Source organism: Struthio camelus, chromosome 2 (genome assembly GCF_040807025.1).
Source record: "Struthio camelus isolate bStrCam1 chromosome 2, bStrCam1.hap1, whole genome shotgun sequence".
NCBI classification, from domain to species: domain Eukaryota; kingdom Metazoa; phylum Chordata; class Aves; order Struthioniformes; family Struthionidae; genus Struthio; species Struthio camelus.
The window spans coordinates 26,994,121-27,019,268 of record NC_090943.1 but is presented as its reverse complement, the minus strand read 5'-3'; the positions used below and the strand labels follow the sequence as shown (position 1 = coordinate 27,019,268).

The following is a 25,148-nucleotide window of genomic DNA, read 5'->3' as shown; positions in this document are numbered from 1 at the left end:
CAGAAAATATAGTGTGAAACTCTTACGTAAAAAATGTTTTGTACAGACCACTATTAAGCCTAAAGTAGCATAAAATCCAGTGGCTAGCATGCAAGTTGTTTATTTCTTCAAAGTTTTAAAGCAACACAACACCTATGTTCCTGGTGTTGCTCCCCTCCCATTATGAAAGTTGGGAACAGAATATTAGTTGAAGGACTACCTGGATATGAAATTAAAGGTATGAAACTGGGAGCACTACAAGAATGCAAGTTTATCGCACAACTGAAAAAACTAGAGTACTTTAGAAAAACATTTTAAAATAGACTTTCACGTTCAGAATGAGGACAAAACAATTCTTATAAATAAATTAAACAAAAGTTATAATATGGTATTGCAACTATTCGAATTGTCAGAAATAGCAAAGAACAGTCACTGTATTTTTAAAGCATATTTTAAAATAATAAATACCTTCGCTATTTCTTCTTCTAATCTTTCTTGGTACTGTTCTTCTAGCAGTTGAACGACATCCAAATCATTCTTCATTTCAATTTCACTAGCAAGCTGTAAGAAAAATATAAAATCTCAAAATCAAACATCAGTCTGTATTTCAAAAGCATGTTATATCCCAAAGCCTCTAAATTACATTGACTATATACATATTTGCTGATAACTTGTCAATTGAGTTATACGATACCTCCACAGCCACATCTGCTCTTTGTTGATGAAGATTTTCTGTGTGTTTCACTTTCCTGAAGATCTCTTTCAGCTTCATCTGTGAATCTGCAGATATACTAAAAAGATAAAAGGGGGAGCATCAGTGCCTCAATATATTTTTTCTCTATTCAAATATGCATACATATATACACACACACACACACAAATCAATAAACACTTACTTCACAATGCCCCTTTGCCTATACCATTAATTTCACCTACTTCACTCTATAACTCATCTGCCTTCCAGACACTTGCCCTGTCTATCAATATAATACTACTTAACATCAGTTTTGCAGACTTGAGCTCACAAACAACTAGTCTTTTAAAGCTACTTGAGAATAATTTGTGCTCAATAACTATAAACATTTAAGATGAAAACAGGAGAGCCTGTTTGAATGTAAGAATATGGGAGAAACTAGAAGGGTTATACATTGCCATAAAAACAGCTTAGTTATATTTATTTTGATTCTTTTAAACTGTTGCTTTTCAGGAGATGCACTGCTTTCTTGTATTATATAGATGACTCAGTAAAAAAAAGGTATACATACATGACAATAGTAAGAAACCTATTATGATTCATTTTAGGTTTAGATACCAACACTCTGAAATATATTCAGTGACTGTTTCTCCTAGCAGAACAGCATTGTATCTTTAGATATAAAAAACAAACAAAAAAACCCCACAACCCTCTAGATCCCTTTTCACTTCTGACATGTTGCAAAAGACCTCACACAAACACACTGCAAAAAGAATAAGATACAGCAACAAACTACCTAAATAAATCTCTCTTCTAGTATTTGTGACAGGGTAAAAAAGACAAGGTACAGAATGGATGAAGTTAGAAGGTAAGATTATTCTCTGTGGGACTTGCAACCTTTAGTTATACTAGGGTTGTACAGACTCTAAGAGTCAGTTTAGATTATTTGGAAATGCAGTTCAGAATATCTGATAATTTTATAAACTTTATGACATTTTTAACTATAAAAAATAACACTATTTTTAGCATTCACATTTAATTTCTATACATGAACAGTAAGGTACAGGTCCTTACTTTTCCTGTATGGTGCACTTCAGTCCTAAACCACAGCAAGGAACGTATGGTAGCAATTGATTTGTTCCATCATTTTTTTCTGATGTTGCTGGATATGTAACCATATGAAAAGGTCTTTAAAAACTCCCTAGCCTGCCAGAGCTATCTTCCTACTCAGATCATACTTTAAAAGACAATAGTAAATCAAGCACAGAGACTGAAGACCTATTAGACAATTCAACAGGTTACTGACTACACCATTAAAAGATTCCCACCTTGTCTCCAGGCTTGAGACATGAGGTAGAACTTCATAGAGAGTTATTAAAAAACAATTTATAGAGCGAGTCAGGATTTTTTCCTGTAAAATTCCAGTTTAATTTTAAGTTATGAAACCTAAAGTTCAAGAATTAAAGGTAACTCTTGATGGGGAAAATTTTTCTCTACTCCAGTAGCTTATTATTACAAATATTGACAATCACCCTAAATGCTTATTAAACATTTGTAAAATGAGTTTTGAGTTTTTTTAGGTGAATTGTTTCAATGGATGAAATCCGAAAGCTAACATATATCCAAAAAGGTTAAAGACACATAAAATAATTTCCAAAAATTAAATTTAGAAATTATACACGAAGACCTATGACTTGTCCTGACCAACGCAAATATAGCAGTATACAGTTTCACAAAATGCATTTTGAAGTTGCTCATACTTTGCATTTCTTTTTTACAGTATTAAGAAGTAATTGATTAACAAGCGATATGGTTCCTAGAGGCTGAGCTCAGGTAAATAAGTGTATGCTGATTCTACAAAGCATTTAGTGGTAAATAACTATATAAGCCTGTGGCCTCAGTCTTAAAACATTTGCACTAACATTCACCTCAAAACAAGTATGAAGGGCAAGTATATACAAGTATGATTTCATATGAAAACAAATCAGCTGGTTATTTTACTTGTCACTTGCAAGAACGGAAATATATTTTAAGGAATAAAAAGAAAGTTGTTTTAAAGTTTGAAAAAAAAGAAGATGGCTGAGAAATGTCCGTGATCAAACAACAGAGGAGAAACAGCTGTTTGGGTTCTGATAGCTGAAGAAAAATGCTGCACTAAATTTGCAATGTTTATGTCATTTCTTGGTAACAGACTTAACATCTCTTGAAGCAACAGAACAACTTAAGAATAATATGTTTATAAGGAATTTTTCAAATTTTGAAGTAAAACATACAGCCTTATATGAATGATTATTTGAAACACTTCTTTAGTGTTTAAAACTTTGTACTGGATAAAAAACAGAACTGATGAATACCTCATATGGTCAGAGGGTACCTCAGAACTCTGAAGCTTATCCTGCAAATGAACAATCTCTGTAGTGTACCTCTCCTCACTTTCTTTCAGCTGCTGTTGAAAATAGGACCTGAGGTGCTCCAGTTCACGAGCATGTTTTTCTTCAAGTTGTGTTTTAAGGTTCTCTATCTTCTCCCTCCAAAGGCATTCTTGAATCTTAGGATCTACAGGCAGGTTATTTGAAGAGAGGAAGAAAGCAGATGTGATTAGTTCAATTCTATTCATTATATTATATTAGTTTTCTACCCACCCACCCCCCAAAGTTAATAGCAGCGATGGAACGGAATAATTATTGTAGTTTAAAATACTCTTCTGATATCATATCAATTATTTTCCCATAACAAATAATTATAATTTAGTCTTCCCTCTTGCAAAATAAAATAAAATAAAGCCTTCTCCTTCTGTTACTGGATATGAGTAATCAAACTTAACTGTGGAAAACTGAACAACATCAAACTAAAACTCCTTCAAGGAATATAATTCCAAAGTATTTCAGAGATTTAAGACAATTGCAGTATCGTTTTGTAAAAGCTGCAAAAATCTCCTATGTGCTTCCAGTTTTAAGCTAGAAATCAGTTTAAATTTAAAGTCATTGTCTTTCTCTTTCTTTCTGTGAATACACTTATACTGAAAACAATACATTCATCTTTTTACCCATTAGCTCCTGTGAAGGGGCTTGCAGACATTCCTTTCTTGCTTCCAGACAAGTAGGTTCCTCTTCTTTTCTTTGCTCAAGTTCAGAAGATGCTATCCATTGTTCTTTGACCTAAAAAATCATAAAGTAAATACAAATGACAACAATTTGTATTACACTAATACAAAATACTAACTGTAATTATAAACATATAAGAAGGGTTAAATACCCTTTCAGGACTAGATGGCTCACTGTTATAGTTAAGCCAATACCAGTATACGACACTTCGCAAAGTAGAAGTCATATTCATTTCAGCTTCTCCTCTATTCATTATTGAACCTATCGCAATAGCAATCTGCTAGCTAAAGAGGTTATCTATTTTTTTTCAGAAGCAACACAGTAACAGAGAAATAGGTGCTACAGCTATTTTAATAAGCCAGTTTTCACTTACATAAAGTTCTGTCTCTGCTTCCTAATAAAATTCTGAAGCAGCATGAAAAAATTATTTTTAGGTTTAAGCTTTCCAGCTTGGGGTGACACTGGGGGAGAGGAATAAAGGCATGTATCACATGCCTGTTAGTTGTTCTCTTTTTTTGTTTAAAAGATGACTTACTGTTAGCCAACTGCAGGAGATGATGAGAGTGCAGCCAACAGAGGCAGCAACGGACACAAGAGTTTGAGCAGCAGTTCAGACAGAAGGGACCTAGAACTCTGCTGGCAACAGTGTACACGTGCTCAGCAAGGGGCACAGCATCCAGCAGCCGTTGCAGCAACTACCCCGCAACGTCAGAGGCCTTGCTCCAGGGCGAGCTCCTGAGAGAGGACAATGCTCTGCAGGTTGGGGGCTGCAGGGGTGCCCAGGGTCCCTTGCTGATGCTGGAGCCAGGAGAGACGGCAGTTGGGTGCTGGGGCGGGATCTGTGTCGCCAAGCAAAGCAGCTGTGGGAGGAGGTCAGCACACTGCGTAGCCTTAGAGGTGACAAAAAAAGAGATTGACAAGATCTCTCTGTGCAGCTTCAAGAGCCCAAGCTTCCACCTGTACCAGAGGAGGGCCGGGTAGAGCCTGCAGTTATTGGGTTGGGAGATGAAGACTGCCAATATGAGGGCTGGAAGCTCGTGACTTCTGGCACCAAGAGGAAGGATCCTGCTCCACCCTGTAGATCTGTAACTATGGAATAGATTCAGTGCCCCAGTTGCACCCAAGAGTCTGGGAGCTCTGTCCAATGAAGCTGAGCCTGTACCACACAGCAGCACTGGGAGGAATTGGGGGTTGATAGTGAGGGGAGACTCCCTGCTGCAGGGGATGGAGGCCCCCCTCTGCCGATCTGACCTCCCTCTGTCTAGGGAGGTTTTCTGCTTGCTGGGGGCTCAGATCTAGGATGTTATGGAGAGACTGCTGAGGTTTGTCCAGCCCTTGGACTGTTATCTATCCCCCACTGCTCTTCCACATGGACAACAATACTGCTAGGGTAGACCTGGAGCGTATTAAGTGTGACTATGTGGATCCGGTGGCGATAGTCAAGCACGTGGGTGGCGTCTCTTTAATCCTGCCAAGGAAGGGCTTGAAGAGGAATGGACAGATCCTGTGACTTAACAGCTGGCTGAGCAGCTGGTGTTGAGAACAGGAATTTGAGTTTTATGACCATGGGACCATCTCTGAGGGGGTACTTTGAGGACTGCTGTGAAGAGACAGAATTCACCCAACCAAGCAAGGGAAAGGCATCTCTGCCACCAGGCTAGCCAACCTGGTGAGGAGAACTTTGAACTATGAATGATGGGGTAGGGAGGTGATGACCCACAGTCAAGTGAGGAAGTGGTGGACCAGGCTGGCAAGCAATGGGTGCAGGGTGACATGGGCCAAGAGAAACCTAGTAATCAGAGATGAAGGGGGCCCTTACTTATGTATGTACATAAATAAGGGAGTGCCCACAAGAAAGCATTACAGGGGAAATTCTCATGCCTTTTCTGGGGAATCAGCGTGACCGGCTGCTTCTCTGTAGTACCTGTATACTAATGCCCACAGCATAGGGAACAAACAGGAAGAATTACAGAGCCACGTGCAGTCACAGGGCTACAATCTCACTGAGATCACAGAGATGTTGGGGAATAGCTCACATAACTTGAGTGCTGCAATAGATGGATATGGGCTCTTTAGGAATGTCAAGAGGGGAAGCTGCTTTTTATGTGAGAGCAATGGAAATGGATGGAGCTCTGCCTAGGTATGGATGATGAGCCAGCGGGGAGCTCATGGGTCAGGATTAGAGGGTAGACGAACGTGGAGGACATTGTTGCGGGTACCTGCTACAGATCACCCGATCAGGAAGTAGTAGTAGAGGAGGCCATCTTCAGATAACTGGAAGAAAGCTCACATGTGCAGGTTCTGGTCTTCACGAGGGACTTTAGCCACCCCAGTATCAGCTGGAAGGGCAATACGCAGAAGGCCATAAACAATCCAGGAGGCCTCTGGCATATACTAATAGTAACTTCCTGACACAGGTAATGGAAGAGCCAACGAGGAGATGCTTTGCTGGACCTCATTCTTATGAGCAAGGAAGAACTCATCAAGGATGGAAAGGCTGGGGGCAGCCTTGGCTGCAGTGACCATGAGATGATGGAGTTCAGCATCCTAAGAGAAGGGAACAAGGTAAAAAGCACCATCACAACAGACTTCGGCCTCTTCAGGGACCTACTTGGAAATCTCTTGAGATACAGTCCTGGAGAGAAGAGGGATCCAAAGGAGCTGGTTTTTAAAGGATCGCCTCCTCCAAGCTCAAGAATGGTCTAACCTGATGACCAGGAGATCAAGCAAAGGTGGCAGTAGGCCTGAACGGATGAAGAATGAGCTCCTGACAAAGCTCAGACACAAAAAGGAGGCACAGAAGAGGTGGAAACAGAGCCAGGTCACCCGGGAGAAACACAGAGACGCTGCCAGGGTGGGCACAGACAGGGTTAGGAAAGCCAAAGCCTACCTGGAGCCGAGTCTGGCAAGGGATGTGAAAGGCAACAAGGAGGGCTTCTACAGTTATATCAGCTGCAAAGGGAATGCTGACCCGCTGCTAAATAGGGCAAGGGCCATGGTGACGAAGGACATGGAAAAAGCTGAGGTACTAAAAGGCTCCTTTGACTCAGTCTCTACTGATAAGATGGGCCTTCAGGAATCCCTGGCCACTGAGACCACTGGAAGTCTGGAGCAAGGAACATCTACCCATGATGGATGAGGATCAGGTCGGGGTTCACCTAAGCAAGCGTGTGGGCATATACAAGTCCATGGGACCTGAGAGGACACACATGCAAGTGCAGAGGAAGCTGGCCGATGTCATTACAAGACCAATCTAAATTATCTTTGAAAGGTCATGGTGACTGGGAGAGGTTCCTAATGGCCGGAAGAAAGCAAATGTCATTCAAGAAGGTCAAGGAGGATCCCAGGAACCACAGGCCTCACCTCAGTCTGTGGAAAGGTGATGGAACAAATTCTGGAAACTATTTCTAAACATATGAAAGACAAGGAGGTGACTGGGAGTAGTCAGCATGGATTTACAAAGCGGAAACCATGTCTGTCAAACCCGATAGTCTTCTAGAATGAGAAGACTGGCTCAGTGGCTGAAGGGAGAGCACTGGGTAGTATTTGACTTGACTTTTGACACTGTCTCCTGTAACATCCCCATAGACAAACTGAAGCAATACAGCAATGGTAAGATGGACTGAAAAAACTGGCTGAGCTACCAGGCTCAGAGGGTTGTGATCAGCAGCATGAAGTCCTGCTGGAGGCCAGTCACTCGTGATGCACCCCACGGGACCAAACTGCGACCAACAGCGTTTAACATCTTCATTAATGACCTGGATGACAAGTGCCCCCTCAGTAGGTTTGCAGATGATGGAAAACTGGGCGGAGTGGTTGATATGCCAGATGGTTGTAACATTCAGAGGGATCTCGATGGGCTGGAGAAGTGGGCAGACATGAACCTCACGAGGGAAATGCACAGACTTGCACTTGTAGAGGGTTATTCCTCCGCATCAGGACATGCTGGGGGCCAATCAGCTGGAAAGCAGCTTTGCAGAAAAGTATGTGGGGTCTTGGAGAACAAGTTAAACATGAGCCAACAAAGTGCCTTAGCAGCAAAGAGGGCCACCAACATCATGGGCTGCATTAGAAAGAATGTTGCGGGCAGGCTGAAGGAGAGGATCCTTTCCCTCTACTCAGCACTGATGAGACTACATCTGGAGTGCCATGTCCCATTCTGGGCACCTCAGTACCAGAAAGACATGGACTTACTGGAGTGAGTCCAGTGAAAAGCCACAAAGATGATTAAGGGATTGGAATAGCTCTCAAATGCAAAAAGGCTGAGAGAGCTCAGACCAGGAGAAGGGAAGGCTCAGGGTGATCTTACCAATATGTAAATACCTGATTGGGGGGGGGAAGGGGAGGGGGAGTAAAGAAGACAGAACCAGACCCTTCTCAGTGGTGCCCAGGGACAAGAGAACAGGCGATACGTAGAAACTGAAATATAGGACATTCCAGGTAAACAACAGAAACATTTTTTTTTACTGTGAGGGTGGTCAAACACTGGAACAAGTTGCCCGCAGACGTTGTGGAGTCTCTGTCCCTGGAGATATTCAAAATCTCACTGGACACAGTCCTGAGCAACCTGCTTTAGCTAACCCTGCTTTGTATAGGAGGGTTGGACTAGTTGATCTCCAGAGGTCCCTTCCAACCTCAACCGTTTTATGACTGTGTTATGGGCAGCAGTCTTCTCTGTTTTACTTAATTATTGACTTGCTATGCCACTCAACCAGGATAAATACAGGACTCAACTGCATAAATACAGTTGCAAATACATTCTTTCCCTGATCCAGAAGGAATTCATGCAACAGAGAAATTTCAAACACGCTTGTATTTTATAGGAGGTGCTATAAAAAGCTTACCTGTTTACAATCCTTCCTCAAGTGCGTCTGAAGTGCTGTCAGCCTGCTGTATTCTTCTGTTATCTTGTGCAGAAGAGCATCCATATGTTCTTGCATAGCTAAATTACACAAATAACCAGGGACTCTTTCTTTAAATGAGTTTTATAAACATTATACCATAATTTCTTTATAAAATGAATTGTTCACAATTTTCTCACTAAAGAGTCAAGCATTACATATTATTGAAATAAGACAGGGCCCCTACAAATTTCAGAATGTATTTTTATATAATACTGATATATATGTATTTTTTGATAGAGCTGCTAGCTTTTTTTTTTTTTTTTAAAACGTGGAGAAAAAGAAAATCACTTTTTTAATCATTTTCCACTGTAATAAAAACAACATAAGAAAATGCTCGTAATAAAAATAGGTCTGAGTAGTGAGGAAATCTCTAAAACATCTAATTAGGTACGTTACTTAGTATCTGAACAATTAATAGCATAATAATTGCCAATTTGAAATCCTTGAAATCAATAATATTTCTTTTTTTAATCAGTATGATAGTAAAACGCCATTACCTTGAGCTTGACCTCTGTGTGTTGTCAATTCTACATTCAATTTTTCTTTCTCAGCAGCAGCAGGAATATGGAAAGTATCCTGCTCCCTATTATCAACTTCTGCAGCAGTTGAAGATTGTTCATTCTGATCATCACGCAGAAGCTGTATGCCAACAAAACACAGAAAAAAGTCAAGAAGAAATATTCATTAATCTATCAGTGACAAATTACAGAGAAAATAGAAAAACGGTGGCAAGAAAGTAGAATTTTGTGATATTATCTTCTGTGGACATAATGAAATACATGTTCTGTTAAGTTATAAAGAACCTAGAGAACCCTTAAAATTCCTGACAAAAGAAATAGGTACAGAAAACATTTTCAGATAAAACGTAAGAACATGTATTTTTGCATGGACATTTAATTTGGCATTGCCAAGCATTAAAATTTTGCAGAATAAGGCCTCATTTATTAATGCTGAAAGTATTGTAAATGTCTCATTCTGATGAACTGCAATTTTATTTGGGGAAGTATTTCTTATAGTGGAAATTTAGATCTTTTTAGAGATTACTATTTATCTTGTTCTTAAGTTTTCAATGAACAGAATAAAAGGGGATGGCAGCAGAAAATGCAAGCAAATAATAAACAGAATGCCTCATGCTTGCTGTCACTGGGTGGCCAGTAGAATAGCTGCCATATTTATAGTGAGCAGACAAACAGAAGATTTATCCATATTATTTCTGAAGACGTGATTTAAACATTTTAGACTCAACAGACCCTAAATTCGACTTACAAAAATATGATAATTTCTGCACGAGCTCGACATGGAACCATACAGTTAGGAATGGTTTACTCCAGCTCTGAAAAAACTAATGCCAAAAACCTGACTCAGTTGATAACTGAATGTGATGGAGTCCAGCTTCATCTATGCTGGCTCTCAAGTAAAACAGTTCTGGTATCCATATTCCAAAAGGATATTGAGAAATTAGAAATGATCTGGGGCCGGGGGCGGGGGGGGGGGGGAGGGGGAGGAAACAAACAAACAAACAAAAAAAGCCCTATATGAAGTATTAAAGAACATAAGACCATGGCTTATACTAAACAATGAAAACAGCTTAATTTATCCAGAAATAAATTTAATGAGTGACTTGATTGTTGGTCAGAAAGAACCTGTAAGTGCAAGAGATTACCAATGGCTTTTTAGTCTACAAAAAAGAGATGGCAAAATAATATTATTGGTGGCTGATACTAGGATACAGACCAAAAATAAGGTTCAGTTTTTGACCATGATATTCCTAGTTACTGAAAATACCATATATAGGAATTTTGGTGGATTCTCAACCACTTTAAGTTTTTGAAAGATATGCTGCTGCTAAGAAAGAAATGACAGTCTTATCGCAGAAATGAGAGGGTGATGTCCTTCGGCTGAACGTGTGTATAACATCAGACTACTGTAAAAATCAGAAACTTATGGCCAAAGACATACACGAAGGAAAAAATACTTCAGAACCAGCAGACTAGCTGTAAGGCAGAAGAACTGGCTGGACAAGGATATAAAACAAACAATTAAAAAAATACAAAACCCCTGGAAACATATTTTGGAAGGTCAGGTTTAGCAGTCTCTGTTTAGAGGTCAACGCAAAGAGAAATGGTCCAAAGACAGACTGTTAAGGATGGTGTGGAAAAGCAAGATGACTCACCATAGACATAATTCTTCATTTTCAGTTCTTCAAAAGTTCTATTTAAAAAATGGCTTTTTGCTAAGTCTTACCTGAGTGAGCCTAGAACATTCCTCAGATACAGCTTCACTTAGCTTTTCTATAAGTCTCTGTGTAGATTTGACTTCATCATCTATGAATACAAATCATCCATAATATTATTTTTAATGCTAGATGCACAACACTTTTTCAATAGATTATAAGGTGTAGTCCCTTGTGTCAGTGAAGTCAACTCCTCAAATTTTAGGAAGGCATACTTTTTTCCTCTTTCTTGTTCCACCTCACAAATAGATTCAACTATTAGAGTAGAACTGTGCGTTTAAGACAAATAAGGTATAAGAAACGGATTGTCATGCCAGTGAACTCCGGAAAGATCTAACTTTACTGAAACAGACTGGAGGGCCAGGAAGTTATTGTGACAAAAAAAATACACAAGGGCAAATCACAGGATGACAAGAAAAGTATGGATAGAAAAGTAGCACGATAACGTAAAAGCTCACAAAGGCAGAAAAGCACAGAACAACGGTCTTGAAAGTAGTAGCACAGAAGCTAATTATTAATTAATGTGCACAGGGAGCCAATGCAGGAATTCAAGGAACAGAGAATGAGGCAAGACCAAAGATATTTTGCTGCTGCACTTGCCTAGTATTTGTCTAAGGAATACAAACCTATAGCTGAATCTATTATACATTTCTTTATAATCAATTGACCTAATACAAAGAGCAAAACCTGAGTTGTAATGCTTCCCTACCCTTCCCTTCCAAAAGTAACCTGAGTAACAGGTCAGTGATAACAGGGAAGTAATATGGAATAAAAGCACTGAAAAGTGTTCTGTAAAAAGAGTTTGTTGGACAGCTACATATACTTTTTCCCCAAACGTTTGTGTTTGTTTTCTTTTAAAGACCCTATCTATTTTTCATATTAAGCACTTTACTGCTATACTACTTCACTCCTGTAATTTTTGACAAGTTACCTGCATGTTGAACTTGCAAGGTCTGGAGCTCCAGTTGATGCATTTTTTTTAGATCATCCACCTCTTGTAAATGACTATGTACAAGTTCCTCTTTAAGAATGCAAAGTGCAGTCTCTTTTTCTGCTGTCATGTAGTCACGAACCTGGTCTACGTAGGTTGAATAAACCAGGGACAGACAAATGCGCTGCGCTTCCATCTGTAGCTGTAAATCAGTCTTTGAATAAAAATATACATTTTATAAAGAGTGAGAAACAAGAAAACAAGAAAGTTCAACCTTTGCTAATTTCTGAAATTAATGCTAAATGCATGGAACAGAATGTGACATGTGGTATATATGAAATATATACATCTAAATATATGCATTTTAGAAACTTGAATTATAAAAAAAATAGGTAAGAGAGCTCTTTATTTAAAATAAAAATCAAACTAAAAAATCAAATCATCAACACTCAAAACACATTTCAACTCCTGTTTTAGAAAAGGAAGCTGCAAGCACAATGACTATCTTTATACACAGCACTTAATATTGAGAAAGCATCTTACTTTCCTCTTCCCAGTTACAACACAGCTGAGAGTTTATATACTGCAGTTGGCTGATTGCCTTCTAAGGAACCGCTACAGCAAATCACATATGCAAACTCTACTTTTGTTTTGAAAGCTACTTGTATTTGTGGGTGCTGTGGGTAGGCGCCAGACAGGAGACTGGCAGCCTACTGATTTGCAGTGAAACTTCACTGAAAAACTGAACTAAGCAGGCCCTGCTTTGAGTGGGGGTTTGCATCAGATAACCTCCAGATCCTGCTTCTAAACTGTATTATTCTATGATTTTTATGAAAACGTTGAACAGCTGATAACTACTTTCTTCTAGTATGGATGTTGGTGATCGTAATTACTTTGAGAAGAAACAGATTTCCAAACAACTGAAACTGTCCCAGCAATACTGACTAACAGAGCTCCAAGAGTAAAGAACAGGTATCATCACACTGAAAACATGGCCTTTATATTTGTTAGGTTCTCAGCTGATTGAGGGCCAGACTATTTTGGTTTAATCGAATAACAAATTTCGGACCAATTAAGAGTATCTGCCCATGATCCTTAGAAATCATTGCGAAAGCTATTGACCGTAATGCCATCACAAAATCCTAATCATTGTTGCCACTTTGTCAGACAAAAGGATTGTCAACAAAGGAGCTGCTATGCTAACTCTACTTCCCTGCCACTTATCTATGCGAGACTGGCTCGCATAGATTTTGGATTCAAAAATCTATGATTTGGATTTTGAATTTTGGATTCAAAATCCATCAGCAAATTAGACAAAGGGACTAGAAAACAGACTGTTACAATTTCTACTGAAATACAGAAAATATGGTTTTTGCCATGTTTTTATTAATAGAAATATTGTCACAAAAAGGGAGGATCATTTACGCTGATAATCGTGAGAGGGGTGCGGGTCAAAATATCTAAGCGTTTTGGGACAACCATTCTCTAAAGAGGTAAAGCAAATTTTGCAGCAATAAAAACCCACCGAATTTTACCCCTAGTGAAGGAGGAGTAGTATCAGAACTAACACAGCCGAGAAGTTAATAAAAACTCACTGCATATACAGACTAAAAGACTGTATGATTAGCAGACCTGATAACCAATGCTTCAGTTTTGGGGAAGTTATTGCCAAAGGAAACATGCTTAGAATTAGTCAATAACTGAGATATTTGGAGTCCAAGTTTGAAAAGGTTTAGGCACTTCTGGATCATTATGGTTTTTCATTTCTGCAGAAGGTAATTGCAGAACCCTTATGATATTGTTATAAATAACTAAAGTATTATATCAGACAGTCACAGTTCTTTTGTATCATCTCACAGATGTTTCCAACACAGCTTTATTAGTGATTTTATTTCTTAGAAAAGGAATGGACTATATGGCAACATAAAATTTGGGCAATGCTGGTGTTCTAAAAATCCACTCACAAATGAACTAACCTGAAATAAATCTAAAAAATAGGAGAAGAGCGATTAACTTCTGTTTTTACGAAAAACTTAACTTGCGTATTTTCTGTAGCATACTACACTACCGTATCACTGTATATAAATTTAAATCTGATGCTGGCCCCTCTTTAAATATCAATAATTCAATACCTAGCTATTTTTATTGGTAAATGACAATCTTCTCCATTTTACCTGCAATTCAGTTAGAATACAAAAAATACAGGCAAAATTTCTCCAGCAAAAGCAGGACTGAATAGAATTACATATGATATGCCTAACTTCTGTTTCTTCACACATTTCTTCACTCACATCCAGATACATTTATTTAAAAGTGAAAGTCACACACACAAAAAAATTTTGATAGCGGGACATTAGAATTGCACAAGTCTTATAAAAGCTGACTGAATATCAAGAGTTTCTCTTTATAGTGTGTGAATGAGTACTTACAGAATGAAAAGGCAAATCACAGACAATTAAATGTATCCTGAAAAAGTTTTCACCTCTACTAATTAAAGTTAAACATTTTACCAAAATGTGAAGTGTTGCAGATGCCTTCTGCTGCTCACCTCTTTTTTTGGTTGTTGCTTTAATTAAATGTTCTGGGAGAGGTTTTTTTTTTTTTTTTTTTCTTCAATGAAAAATAGCATCCTTACAGACACAGACTACGGTTATAATTCTGATCATTCTTGTGACCACTTTCAACCATCGGCCACTCTCTGCCCCCCACACACATGAGAACACACACCCACTCCAAAGCAGCTAAGAGGACAAATATTTCACAAATTTCTAAATACGAACTCCTACAACTTTTCATAGGTAAATTATTTTCCGTAACATACCTGTTCTGATTTTAATGTATCCACTTGCTGCTGAAGCTGATTATTTTCACTTTGTGTTATTGCTATTAATGATGTTTCATCTGTCAGTCCATCTGTCATCTCATGCAAGTGTTCTACGAAAGACTGCTGTTCCGGCTTCAATGTTTGCTGAACTTCCTTTCTTTTTGCTACCTGATGACTGATATCTTTATCTGAGTCCAGATTACCTGTTACATTTACTTCTTCATCAACTTTACTGCTTGGACCACTTGTGGTATTTCTACTTTCCGATGTAGCAGTAGCAGTCTTCAGAGCTTTTCCTTTAGAGCATTTTGTATTATGTTCAGTAATATCGATATTTCCTTTCTGAGTGTGGCTAATTATGACTTCCAGTTCTTTACATTTTGCTAGAACTTGTTCTTTCTCATGTTTTAGGGATTTAACTTTTTCATTTAAATGACAAATTTCACTGTGCTTTGACTTCAGCTGTTCAGAAAGATCTGAAAGTCTCAGGGATAATTCCAGTTTCTCACGCTGGATCACCTCAAGCTTTTCCATTAGTTCTGTTGCATCTTTCTCAACAACTTCTCCAGCTTCAAACGCGTCTGCCCTGTAGGCTTTGTTTTCTTTACTGTCTTCTAAACCAGAACTTTCGGTTTTAAATAAAACTGGTCTATTGCTTTGTAAGTGTTGAAGTCCTTCACTCAGAGCTTTGAGTTTGATTTCAAACTCGGCTTCCTGCTTATTCTTGTTCTCCTCTAAATCCGTTTTTGTCTTCAGAAGACTAGCACATTCTTTCTGCAGCACTTTAAAATTAGCTTCAAGTTTTTTCTCAGCAAATGAAAAGGCACTCTTCTGCCTTTCAAAATCCTCTTTGAGTTGACTGTTTTGTTTTTTAAGTTGCTCATTTTCATTAATCACCTCCTCCATTCTTTTTTGCAAGTCCGGATTTTCTGACTTGGAACTAACACTGTCCTCGAAAATGACATTTTCTTCAGAGCTTAACAACATATGTTTTAATTTCTCTCCCAGAGTTTTGTTTTCCTCCTTAAGAAAGTTATTTTGTGTTGCAAGTTCAGAACATTTTTCTTCAAGGCTATCTTCTCTCTCCTTCATTTGCTTCTGCATCAACTCGGTTTTACGCTGCAACTCTTGAACTTCTTGTTCAAGGCTACCTTTTTCTTTTTCTTCTTGCCTCAGTACTTCAATCTCCTTCTGCAGCTCATGAATTTGAAGTGTCATTTCTTCAGATTTAGAATTTACAAAAGACTGTTGTAAATCTTTTAGCTTTGAAATCTCTAATATCAACTGATTTTGCTCTGTGATTAAGTTATCCTTCTCAAATTGAATGGCTTCTATCTTTTGACTCATTTCATTCTGTACCCCATCTAACTGCTGTTTATAGTGTACATTCAAGTTATCTTTAAGGCTTTCCATGCTTTCCATGTGCTCTTTTTGTAAGTCTTCTCTAAGTCTGGACAGTTCTTCTTCATGACTAAACAGAAGCTGTGTCCTCAGTCTCTCTAATTCAGCCTCTTGAGACTCAGCCATCCTGTCTAAAACTGCATTCTTCTCCCTTTCTAGCATTTCAAGTTTTATTTTGTAATTTGTGACTTCTGCCTCGTGTTTTAATTCTAATTCTTTCCTGAATTCAGAAGCAGAAACAAGCTGAGTTTTTAGGTCTTCAATCACAAACTTATATTTTCCAGCCTCATTTAATCTACATTCCATATCCATTATAGTTTGTTTGGCTCTCTGAACCTGCTCTCTTGAAAAATTCAGTTCTTGGCAAAGATCTTCAATTTTAGCTTGTTGAAGAGACTTCTCTGCTGAAATGACTTCCACCTGTTGTGACAATTCTTGCTTTATTTTTTCCCTTTCATTATCAGCATCTTGCAATTTCACATTTAATTCATTAATTTTAATATTCATTAAATGTATTTGATCTTTATCAACATTACCATCTGAACAAAAACTTGAAGTTTTCTCCAGTTCTACTTTCTGTTGAGAAAGACACTGTTCTATTTCTATTGCATGTTGTTTAATTAACTCTTGCTTCATTTGTACAATCTGCTGGCCATGCATTTCATCTAATTCGGCCTGAAGTTGTGCCAGTCTCCGCTGTGCTTCTAGTTCCATTCTTTGCACAATGTCACTTTCAAACTGACTGTCTTTGTAACATCGTTTCTGAAGTTCTTCCACAGTTCCCATTAATTGTTTTATTTCATCAGAACATTGCCTTTCTTTCTGTTTGTAGGTGGTAAGTTCGACTCTCATGTTATTTATTTCCTGGGTCTTCAGTAAAATCTGTTCTTTTAATTCTTCCAGTAATTTACTGGCATCTGATAATTTTTCCGTAAGCTGAAATGAATTTCTTTCTTCTTCTCCAAGTTTTGCTTCCAGCTCTTCAATTACAGCTTCTTTTTCTTGTAGTTTACTCAAATCTTCTCCTTCATTTTTGTGTTTTTCCTTTAAGAAACGCAAAAACATTCTTATTTTTAGTTCATCATTCGAATGTATTAGAACATTACACGCTCACCTATTTAAGCATGATGCCCTTCTTTAAAACATCACGAACTAATGATCTTTTATAAAAACTAAATTTAACTTATCTGTTGCCTTATTTTGGAAGTTTTCCATACCTTTGGGATAAATGACAGTGCCAAGAGAAAAAAAAAAGAGCCACTGAAGCTTTTTATGGGTGTGCTCTGATACTTCAAAAAACATTTAGTGAAATTACCTGAAAGCTTTGAGATGTTTTCCATGAAGGATGTAAAAGGTACATGAAAAAAATGAAAGCATTCTTTCCTTAAGACAGAAAAGACTGCTCAAGCAAATTCTAATAGAATGCCTTATTAAACATTAGCCCAATTCCAGTGTGATATTTAGTATATCTTTATCATTCCCTGTAAATAATTCTGCAGTATTTTTAAACATGATGTACAGTATTGACATAAGCAGTTCAGCTCTAAAGTATGTACATACTGTGTTGTTAGTGTATTAAATGCAACAGATGTGGTATTAAAAATATTAAAAACTTTGCATGCAATACATGCAAAACATTCACCACAAGTGCTTTAGCCTTTATTTTTCAAAGAAACTACAAAACCATTAAAAGAACAAGAGAATAAGAAAAGAGAACTTTCTAGTACGAAACATACCATTTCATATGTTGTAATTTTGTCTTGAAGATGTGTAATCTGTGCTTCAAATTCTTCATTCTTTTTCTGATAACTCTTCAGCAGGTATTCTTGTTCTTCTAGCTGTTGCTGATGTGAAAGGATCTGTTGTTTGGCTTGCAATAAATCAGCAGCCGTGCAACTATGGCTGGAGTTCCTTAGAGCTTCACTTGCCTGTAACTTGTGCATTAAGAAATAAAATCTAAAATATATCATTTTTCAGAAACAGCTTGTGCCACAGAAAGAAACAGTTATGATCTCTACTTTTTTTGCTCCATATCAAGAGCCCACAGACTGTTAGAAAAGTTTAGTAATTCTTTCAGAAGCAGCTGAAATAGGCTTATCTTGTTGGAAAAGCTAGCCAGTAGAAAATATCAAACCTTAAATCATTTTATGTTTAGATAGTACAAGCTGGCAGGGTCTCAGGAAAACTCTCAAAGTTATAAAATGAACTAGCTGTAGTTACTGTCCCCCCAAAAAAATCAGCATTCGTAATAATGTAGATTCAAAGTCTAGAACACAATCCACCTGAACCTCACAAAAGCTGCATTAAGTGCTTGAACAGCACAAAACACTAAAATACTGAATTACAACACCATAAGTTGCAGTCACACAAAAATAACAGTCTCCACTGCATCTTGATTAGCACTGCTTCTAACTGAATTTTGTTATTTAAATTACCTTCTAATAATATTACAACAGACAGAGTCTATCAAAAAATCTAGCACTGGAGCATAAAATGGTGGCCCAGAAAACTCGATGGTTGTTTTGACTGCAAAGGGGACAGGATGGATTTCACCCTAACTTTTAAGAACAGTAATTACACACAAGCTTTTTTCCCCCCAAGACAACTGCCATCGTCCAGTATTTATCAGTAGCTATATACTTTCCCAAATACTAGGAAAGAAAACAGAATAATTTTGTATCATTTATAGTGATTTAGTACAAGGAACCAGGTGCTACAATGGTAACTGTAGAACTGTTAAAGTGACTGCAGATCTATACCAAGGGACTAAGTCTTCAAAAACGCATGTCAAATTCCGTGTTTCTACATGAGATAGTCATTGATGGATCCTCTGAAATGACACCAGTTTTCAAACCCGAATAAATATTGCTAGTGTTATGACTTACATGCTGAAACTGAATTTGCAATTTTTGACTTTGTTCAGTAAGCTCTAAAAATTCTCTCATAGTTTCATCCTTTTCTTTCCGTGCCTGTTGCAGATTAGTAGTGAGCTGTGTGATAATGTCATCTCTTTTTTTGATAGCAGCTTCAAATTCTTGCAACTATGAAACAAAGTGAAACGAAATGTAAACTATTAGCGCACATCAAAGCCATAGTCAGAAAATATTATTGACTTATTCTAGTTAAATAAGAACACATCTTGCCTAGCCTCTCTTTTCTTCAAAAGATTTTACACAGATCTACTGGAGCATTTGTATTTTCATAAATTGCTTTTGCAACTATTTCAGAAACAGAATTTTTTTTAATCATTCAAAAATATACACTTATCAAAACATAATATGAACTTTTAAGTTTAATTAGCGCAATACAAAATTTGCATTTAGAACTAAAGAGAATTGTAAACAAACAGCATAAAGGAAGCGAGGGTATCTACTTACAGCATACCAGCAACTTTGCAGCAACTACTCATGACCACATATTCTTCTGACAATAAATGCACTCCCACGAAAAGTGGAGTAAATTGCATTCATCATACTAAAAGCATATAAGTAGATACCATGATTATTTTACACTGTGAACCCAAGAAATTCTAACTGAATAACTGCATGGGAAATGCTCAAACTGCAAGATCGGTACAGTGTACTTAATAGATGAATCTCATTTTTTAATGAAGAAGAAACGATTAAAAAAAAAAAAAGAAAAATTCCTTTGCAAGTGTTTTATTTCAGAATTTATTTAAGATTAAATTCAGGCTGCCATAAATCCTACAATATTCTTTATGAGTGTATTTCATACAAAATAGATATGTTATTTAAAATATTGTTGATTTGAACTCATTCTCATTAAAGACTAGAAGAAGCTTCAAAAAACACTATGTCTCTCTACACATCACATACTCTTTAAATTACCAGTCATCTTCTGTAATTATATTGTTTACTGTGCCTCTAAAAAAAAAATTTCTCCAGGTTATATGCTAAGTCTTGAAGTAAAGTTTTAATGCTTCCACATAAAGCTTACTGATTTACCAGGCAGGAACATTATTCAGTGCTGTACATAAAAAATAGGAGTCTTTTAAACAAGCCAAACTATGCAAAGAATTTGAGGAAATAAACATTCTTTTTATAATACCCATAATGACCTCCTACTTCAAAAAATATGCATCTACTGGAAAGAAAAGAATTTACTAGATGCTTGTACTGATATAAATACAGGAACAGATCAGACGCTTGAATGTGTCAAACCTTTCCTCTTGCATCTGTGCAATGAAATGAAATAAGCAGATTTATCTGTTCAAATCCATACATTATTGTATCATCATTTTCAACTTGTTCAATCAATCTTTTTCTTTGACAAATAGGCAGAATTAAAGCACATAATATATCTTCTGCACCTCTCTCCCTTACAAATCTTTTGTTTAGTCTGAAAAATACACCAGATGTACTTCTCAATTAAGATATAATGCACTGTACTGTTATCACATAAAATATATGCTGCATATATTTCAAATAGAAATAGTCGTTTAAGAAACAAACTTGTTTACTTTCAGCTTTTTCAGGAAAAAATCAGCATCAGTCACATCTGTGAGAAACTAAAATTATGGTTATATTCTTTAATATGCTGTAATTACAACTACTGTCTTTAGCACAACTGATAATCACTGACCGTAATTAGAAGATATGATTGACTTTTAAAACGCAACACCAGAGATGCACCAATAGACAGAGCAGTGATAAACCACTTCCTCATCCAAAACAACTACTTAAAGATCACTCTAACGTGCTAGAATACATAACACCCATTTTCACAGGTAAAATGAAAATGAAACCAGCAAAAAATTTTAACCTTGCAGTAAGAATGAAGGTGAAAATGAATGAACTTAAAACAATGTTTATGTCCTATTGTACCTTGCAAAACAAAGGAAAACATTCAATGACATGACCTGAATCCAAATTACAGCAAAAAGAGACAAGCAAGACATAAAGCATAATAAAGCACTGAATTCAAGCTATGTAGCATCTGCTTATATTAGAAGAAAAAGTATTTAATATTCTGTACTTTAGAAATACCACTGGAATATATAGCTAGGTTTTAATGCATAAAATTACTTCTCTGTAATCCAAAATTATTAAATGTTTATTAAAACATCTCCACTCCGTTGCCTTTTATTTCAGACTGTGGAGTCTGACATACAAACGTTTTGATTCATGGATGAACTGAGCAATCTCATGCTTTATGAAGTAAAACCTGATTCTGTGTTTGATCTCTGAGCAATAAGAAGGTTTTAAAGACACGCGATCTTTGCACAATTAGAGAAAAATCTGGACTTTTCTTGAAGAAAATTGTTTTTCCATTTGTGATTAGAACAAAGTCACTGCAAAGACGCACAAAATTTTAGTCCTAAAATACAAAGCAAAAGGACACACAACAGAACTACCACTCAGAGAAACAGAACGCATGGTATGTGATTCAAAGAAATTGCGTATCATTCTGCATCACACACTGACTGCATTCTGAACAGCTCCCACTAAGTGTGAACAGTTTCAGGTGATACTCTGCATTTTCGCATGTAACCGAGTAGCAAGCAGAAAGCAACGTAAGGTAATTATACCTGTTGCAATCCTTCCGTACCATATGCTGCCCTCATTTCTTCTATCTCTCTGCTTAGCTCTTCAATCTCTTGCTGTTTCCCAGCCAATTCATTCTCCATCACCTCTAGCTGCGTCTGAGAGTGCTGCGTTCCGTGCTCAGAACAAATTTCTCCAACTCCAAATTCTTCTTCCTAAATCAATCCAAGTTCCTTAGGATCCCATTTTTTATGTTTAATCAAGATGAGCAAACTCAAATATCAAATTCTGTACCAAACGCCACCGTAGTACATTAACATACAATACAGCATCAAAAACCTCATTGCTATGGTAACCTCCTTTGTTAGTATAATTCACACCTCAAAAGCACAGACGTAAAGCATTTCTGCAAGTTCTGCTTTACAACAGAAGTAGTAAAATGTTTGGTATTTCAAGCTTAAAGATACACTATATGAATATATAACAAGTAACACAGATGCAGAGCACAGCATGCAAAATAAAGCATTAGACAGCAACATAGTTTCTGTTCAAAGCAAATTGTTTTTTAGTATTCACCATTAGTATTACAATTCAATGTGCAATACTGTACCCTGATTAAGTGTGCAGGTATAGCTGTTCTTGTCACAAAACTGCAATCATTTACCTGTATAAAGACAATTTCTAAATACATTATTATTTAAAATAAAGCTTGATTTCTGTTTTCCATTCATTTGAACGTTAATATGCTGATTTCTGCAGACCCACGGGAATTTTTATGCTACAAAAATTTATTTCATTTGAAGTACAAAATAGCTTTCTATAGAATAAATTGTATCAAAGTAAGATAAGGTAATAGGAAAAAATCTCAAATCATGAAAACACACACCACTGTCTATGTGACAAAACACACATTAGTAATTTAAACATCTGCAGAAAACAAAGGAATTCAGATTTAAAGGTTATGCAAAGCTTTATACTTTTTAGTGATTACAATGCAGTAGTCCTGCATTTAACCATTTTAATTAAATCTGTTTAATATTTCTATATATTACTAAACAAATTTATGTTTTCCAAAAAGATATTAACTCCACGATTTACTGTTTCGGAAACACATTAATCTTTCTATAGTGAATGAAAGGCACTACCACAGAATCTCACGGAAGGAAATTAAAGGAATTTCTTAACGTGAAAAACGCAAAAATTATACATTTAGAATAAGGTATGTGGAAAAAAACCCACATTTCTTCTTTCACTCACCCAACGCTGCAATCCCTTTCAGCTTCCAAGAGAATTTTGGTTCTATAGACTATATACACAGCAATAACGACAAACTTCCAAAATATAAGCACCAGCCAAAGTACCAGTTGTAGTTAGAAAGTAAAAATCTAAATGCAAAGAATATGCTGTATACTCAGGAGAAATCATAATACATACACACGGGCTTTAAAACAGCAGATCGTGTTTTAAAATGAAAAAGCAAGAACAACCCTATTTGCCCTCCAAGCTCTTTATCACATCAGAGTGATAATCAAAAATTAGGACGTTAGAGAAGGAAAGAAATCATAGCATTTCACACCTAAGTGTGGAAAAAAACCCAACCTTTTTTCCTTTACATTAAGGAAAAAAAATACTGTCCAGAAATCTTCCATAGAGTAGATTAGGGCTTATTTACAAAGGACTATCATGTCTGAGCAAATCAGTAAGTTACCCAACCTGGAGTATGCTGTTACAAACAGGATCAATACAGTCATCAAGCTCATGTTAAAGAATGAATAGACCTGCTTTAGACATGAATTTGCAGAGCTGACACAGCGCCCTTTCAATTCCAGACTTCCCCAACAAAAAGGAAGATAACACTGAGAGATTAATACTCTATTTCAGAAAGAACAAAACTTCGTTAAATTTATCAGCCCAGGCAACTCACAGAGGCCCTATACGCTGCCTGTCTATTGCCTGCTGCTTGCTCTACCTTCAGACAAAATACAACATCTACAGAGCCTGGCACCAAGGTCTTTACTCAGATTTTGGCTCATATCCCAAATTAACAACACTAGCAGTTTAATAAAAACTCTACTATGAAATGTTACTTTTCATTTTTTAACTACCATTTCATTTAGGCTTAATTGATTAACAAAGGTGTTGTGTATGATTCTTGTCACCTACCACACTGGACAAACTTCTCTTCCTATGAACAGCAAAGGAGATGAACAACCAAAGAGTCTTAGATGCTTTATAACAAAAGCTACCAGGAAGCACAAAAGCCCTATCTCACCAGATACTCCAGACTCTTTAGCACCTGAAATTTCTATGAAGACCTTCCGCTTATAAAAGGATTTTTCTATACACACTCAAAACAACTGTCTGGAAATTTGGAAATCCTACTTCCTTTGGGCAGGAACCTAACTCTTAGATATCACTGAGCTAGTAACAACATTTCAATCCATTCTGTTTCTCATCCCTTCTCTTTTCATTTCAAATTTTTTCATGCCTTTTGGTAAAGTTGGTAAAGTGCAAGTCAAAACCACATACCAGAATGCCAAACTGAGGGGAGCCACGTGAGCAGGCTAGCAACTTTAGGCATGGCCGAAATTCCACTGCATCAGAGGAGACAGATGACAGTGTCTGAACACTAGTTTTGAAATATCTCATTTAAACATTAATTGTTCACTCATCTGTAACACTGGTATCTGGTCTGTAGTCTTAAGTATTACAGATGTCTGCTTATTGGGCTTCTGCGATTTTTCTCCTGGGCCCAATGTTTTGCCTGCAGAGAACTCTCCTGCAAGCCTATAAATACTATTGATGTAGAATCTCATAATTAATTTCTTCTCTTAAAGCTTTGCAATTCCCCTTTAATGCTGAAACGTCCTTATGCCTGACAATGTGCCTAGATACTCCAGCATACAATTAAATATTTACAGAAACAATCAAACCACAAAGTATTTTAAGATAACGGAAACAAAAAGTAACAGGAGCTCAGGATAATTGCCTAAACAAATAACCACAAGGCAAGGAGAAATGCAATTTTACAACAGTTCAGTACTCAGGAGTGGCTAGCTGAACAGAAAAAAAAGAAATAATTGAAGTTTATGAAGTCCCTTAAAGGAAGTTCTAACTTTCTGATTTTTCCCCCTTCCTTGTATTTTCAGAGTAATTCATAGAAATAGTATTTATTACAGAAAATAAAATATATTTTAGTGTGTTTTCTAAAAACAAAGGTATAGTTTATATTACTTCAATAAATATATACATTAAAGACAAGTGAAAGCTTTAAGGCTCTTCCAGGAAAACACAAGGAAAACGAGCCTGTACCACTAAAATAAGGCAGTGATTCACAACAATTGCCGCCAGAGGTCAGACTTAAATTTATTAAATTATAGCACTTTGTACTACAGTCAGCTCTTATTTTTTTTCCCCGTTTAGTGTTTGAAAGACCTGAAATTGTATTTCAGAAATAGCAGTAATACTGTGTCTAACTACTTCTAATGTTAATCTCAGTACTACAGATATTTCTCTTTATAAATTCCAAATTCATGCTCAATAAAAATCCATACTTACTGACCAATCACTAAAA

The 25,148-nt window shown here is 36.8% G+C and overlaps 1 protein-coding gene across 10 annotated transcripts in view; it reads right to left on the bottom strand.

Moving 5' to 3' along the window:
• The window catches only part of AKAP9 (A-kinase anchoring protein 9), a 125,164-nt gene that overhangs the window by 61,226 nt on the left and 38,790 nt on the right, over nt 1–25,148 (bottom strand). For 6 of the 10 annotated variants that reach the window (XR_011139610.1, XM_068934796.1, XM_068934795.1 and 3 more), the window contains 13 exons: nt 22,185–22,238; nt 21,619–21,789; nt 18,956–19,111; nt 17,807–18,004; nt 14,667–17,114; nt 11,846–12,059; nt 10,926–11,005; nt 9,179–9,320; nt 8,622–8,719; nt 3,720–3,831; nt 3,028–3,229; nt 674–770; nt 448–540 (listed from right to left, as the gene is read on the bottom strand). Coding sequence is in view for 9 of the 10 variants with exons in the window: in XM_068934796.1 (XP_068790897.1) it covers nt 448–540; nt 674–770; nt 3,028–3,229; nt 3,720–3,831; nt 8,622–8,719; nt 9,179–9,320; nt 10,926–11,005; nt 11,846–12,059; nt 14,667–17,114; nt 17,807–18,004; nt 18,956–19,111; nt 21,619–21,789; nt 22,185–22,238 (4,065 nt within the window). In the remaining variant the exon portion in view is untranslated. The remainder of the gene's footprint in view (nt 1–447; nt 541–673; nt 771–3,027; nt 3,230–3,719; nt 3,832–8,621; nt 8,720–9,178; nt 9,321–10,925; nt 11,006–11,845; nt 12,060–14,666; nt 17,115–17,806; nt 18,005–18,955; nt 19,112–21,618; nt 21,790–22,184; nt 22,239–25,148) is intronic. The other 4 variants (XM_068934798.1, XM_068934792.1, XM_068934793.1 and 1 more) reach the window with 3 other exon arrangements.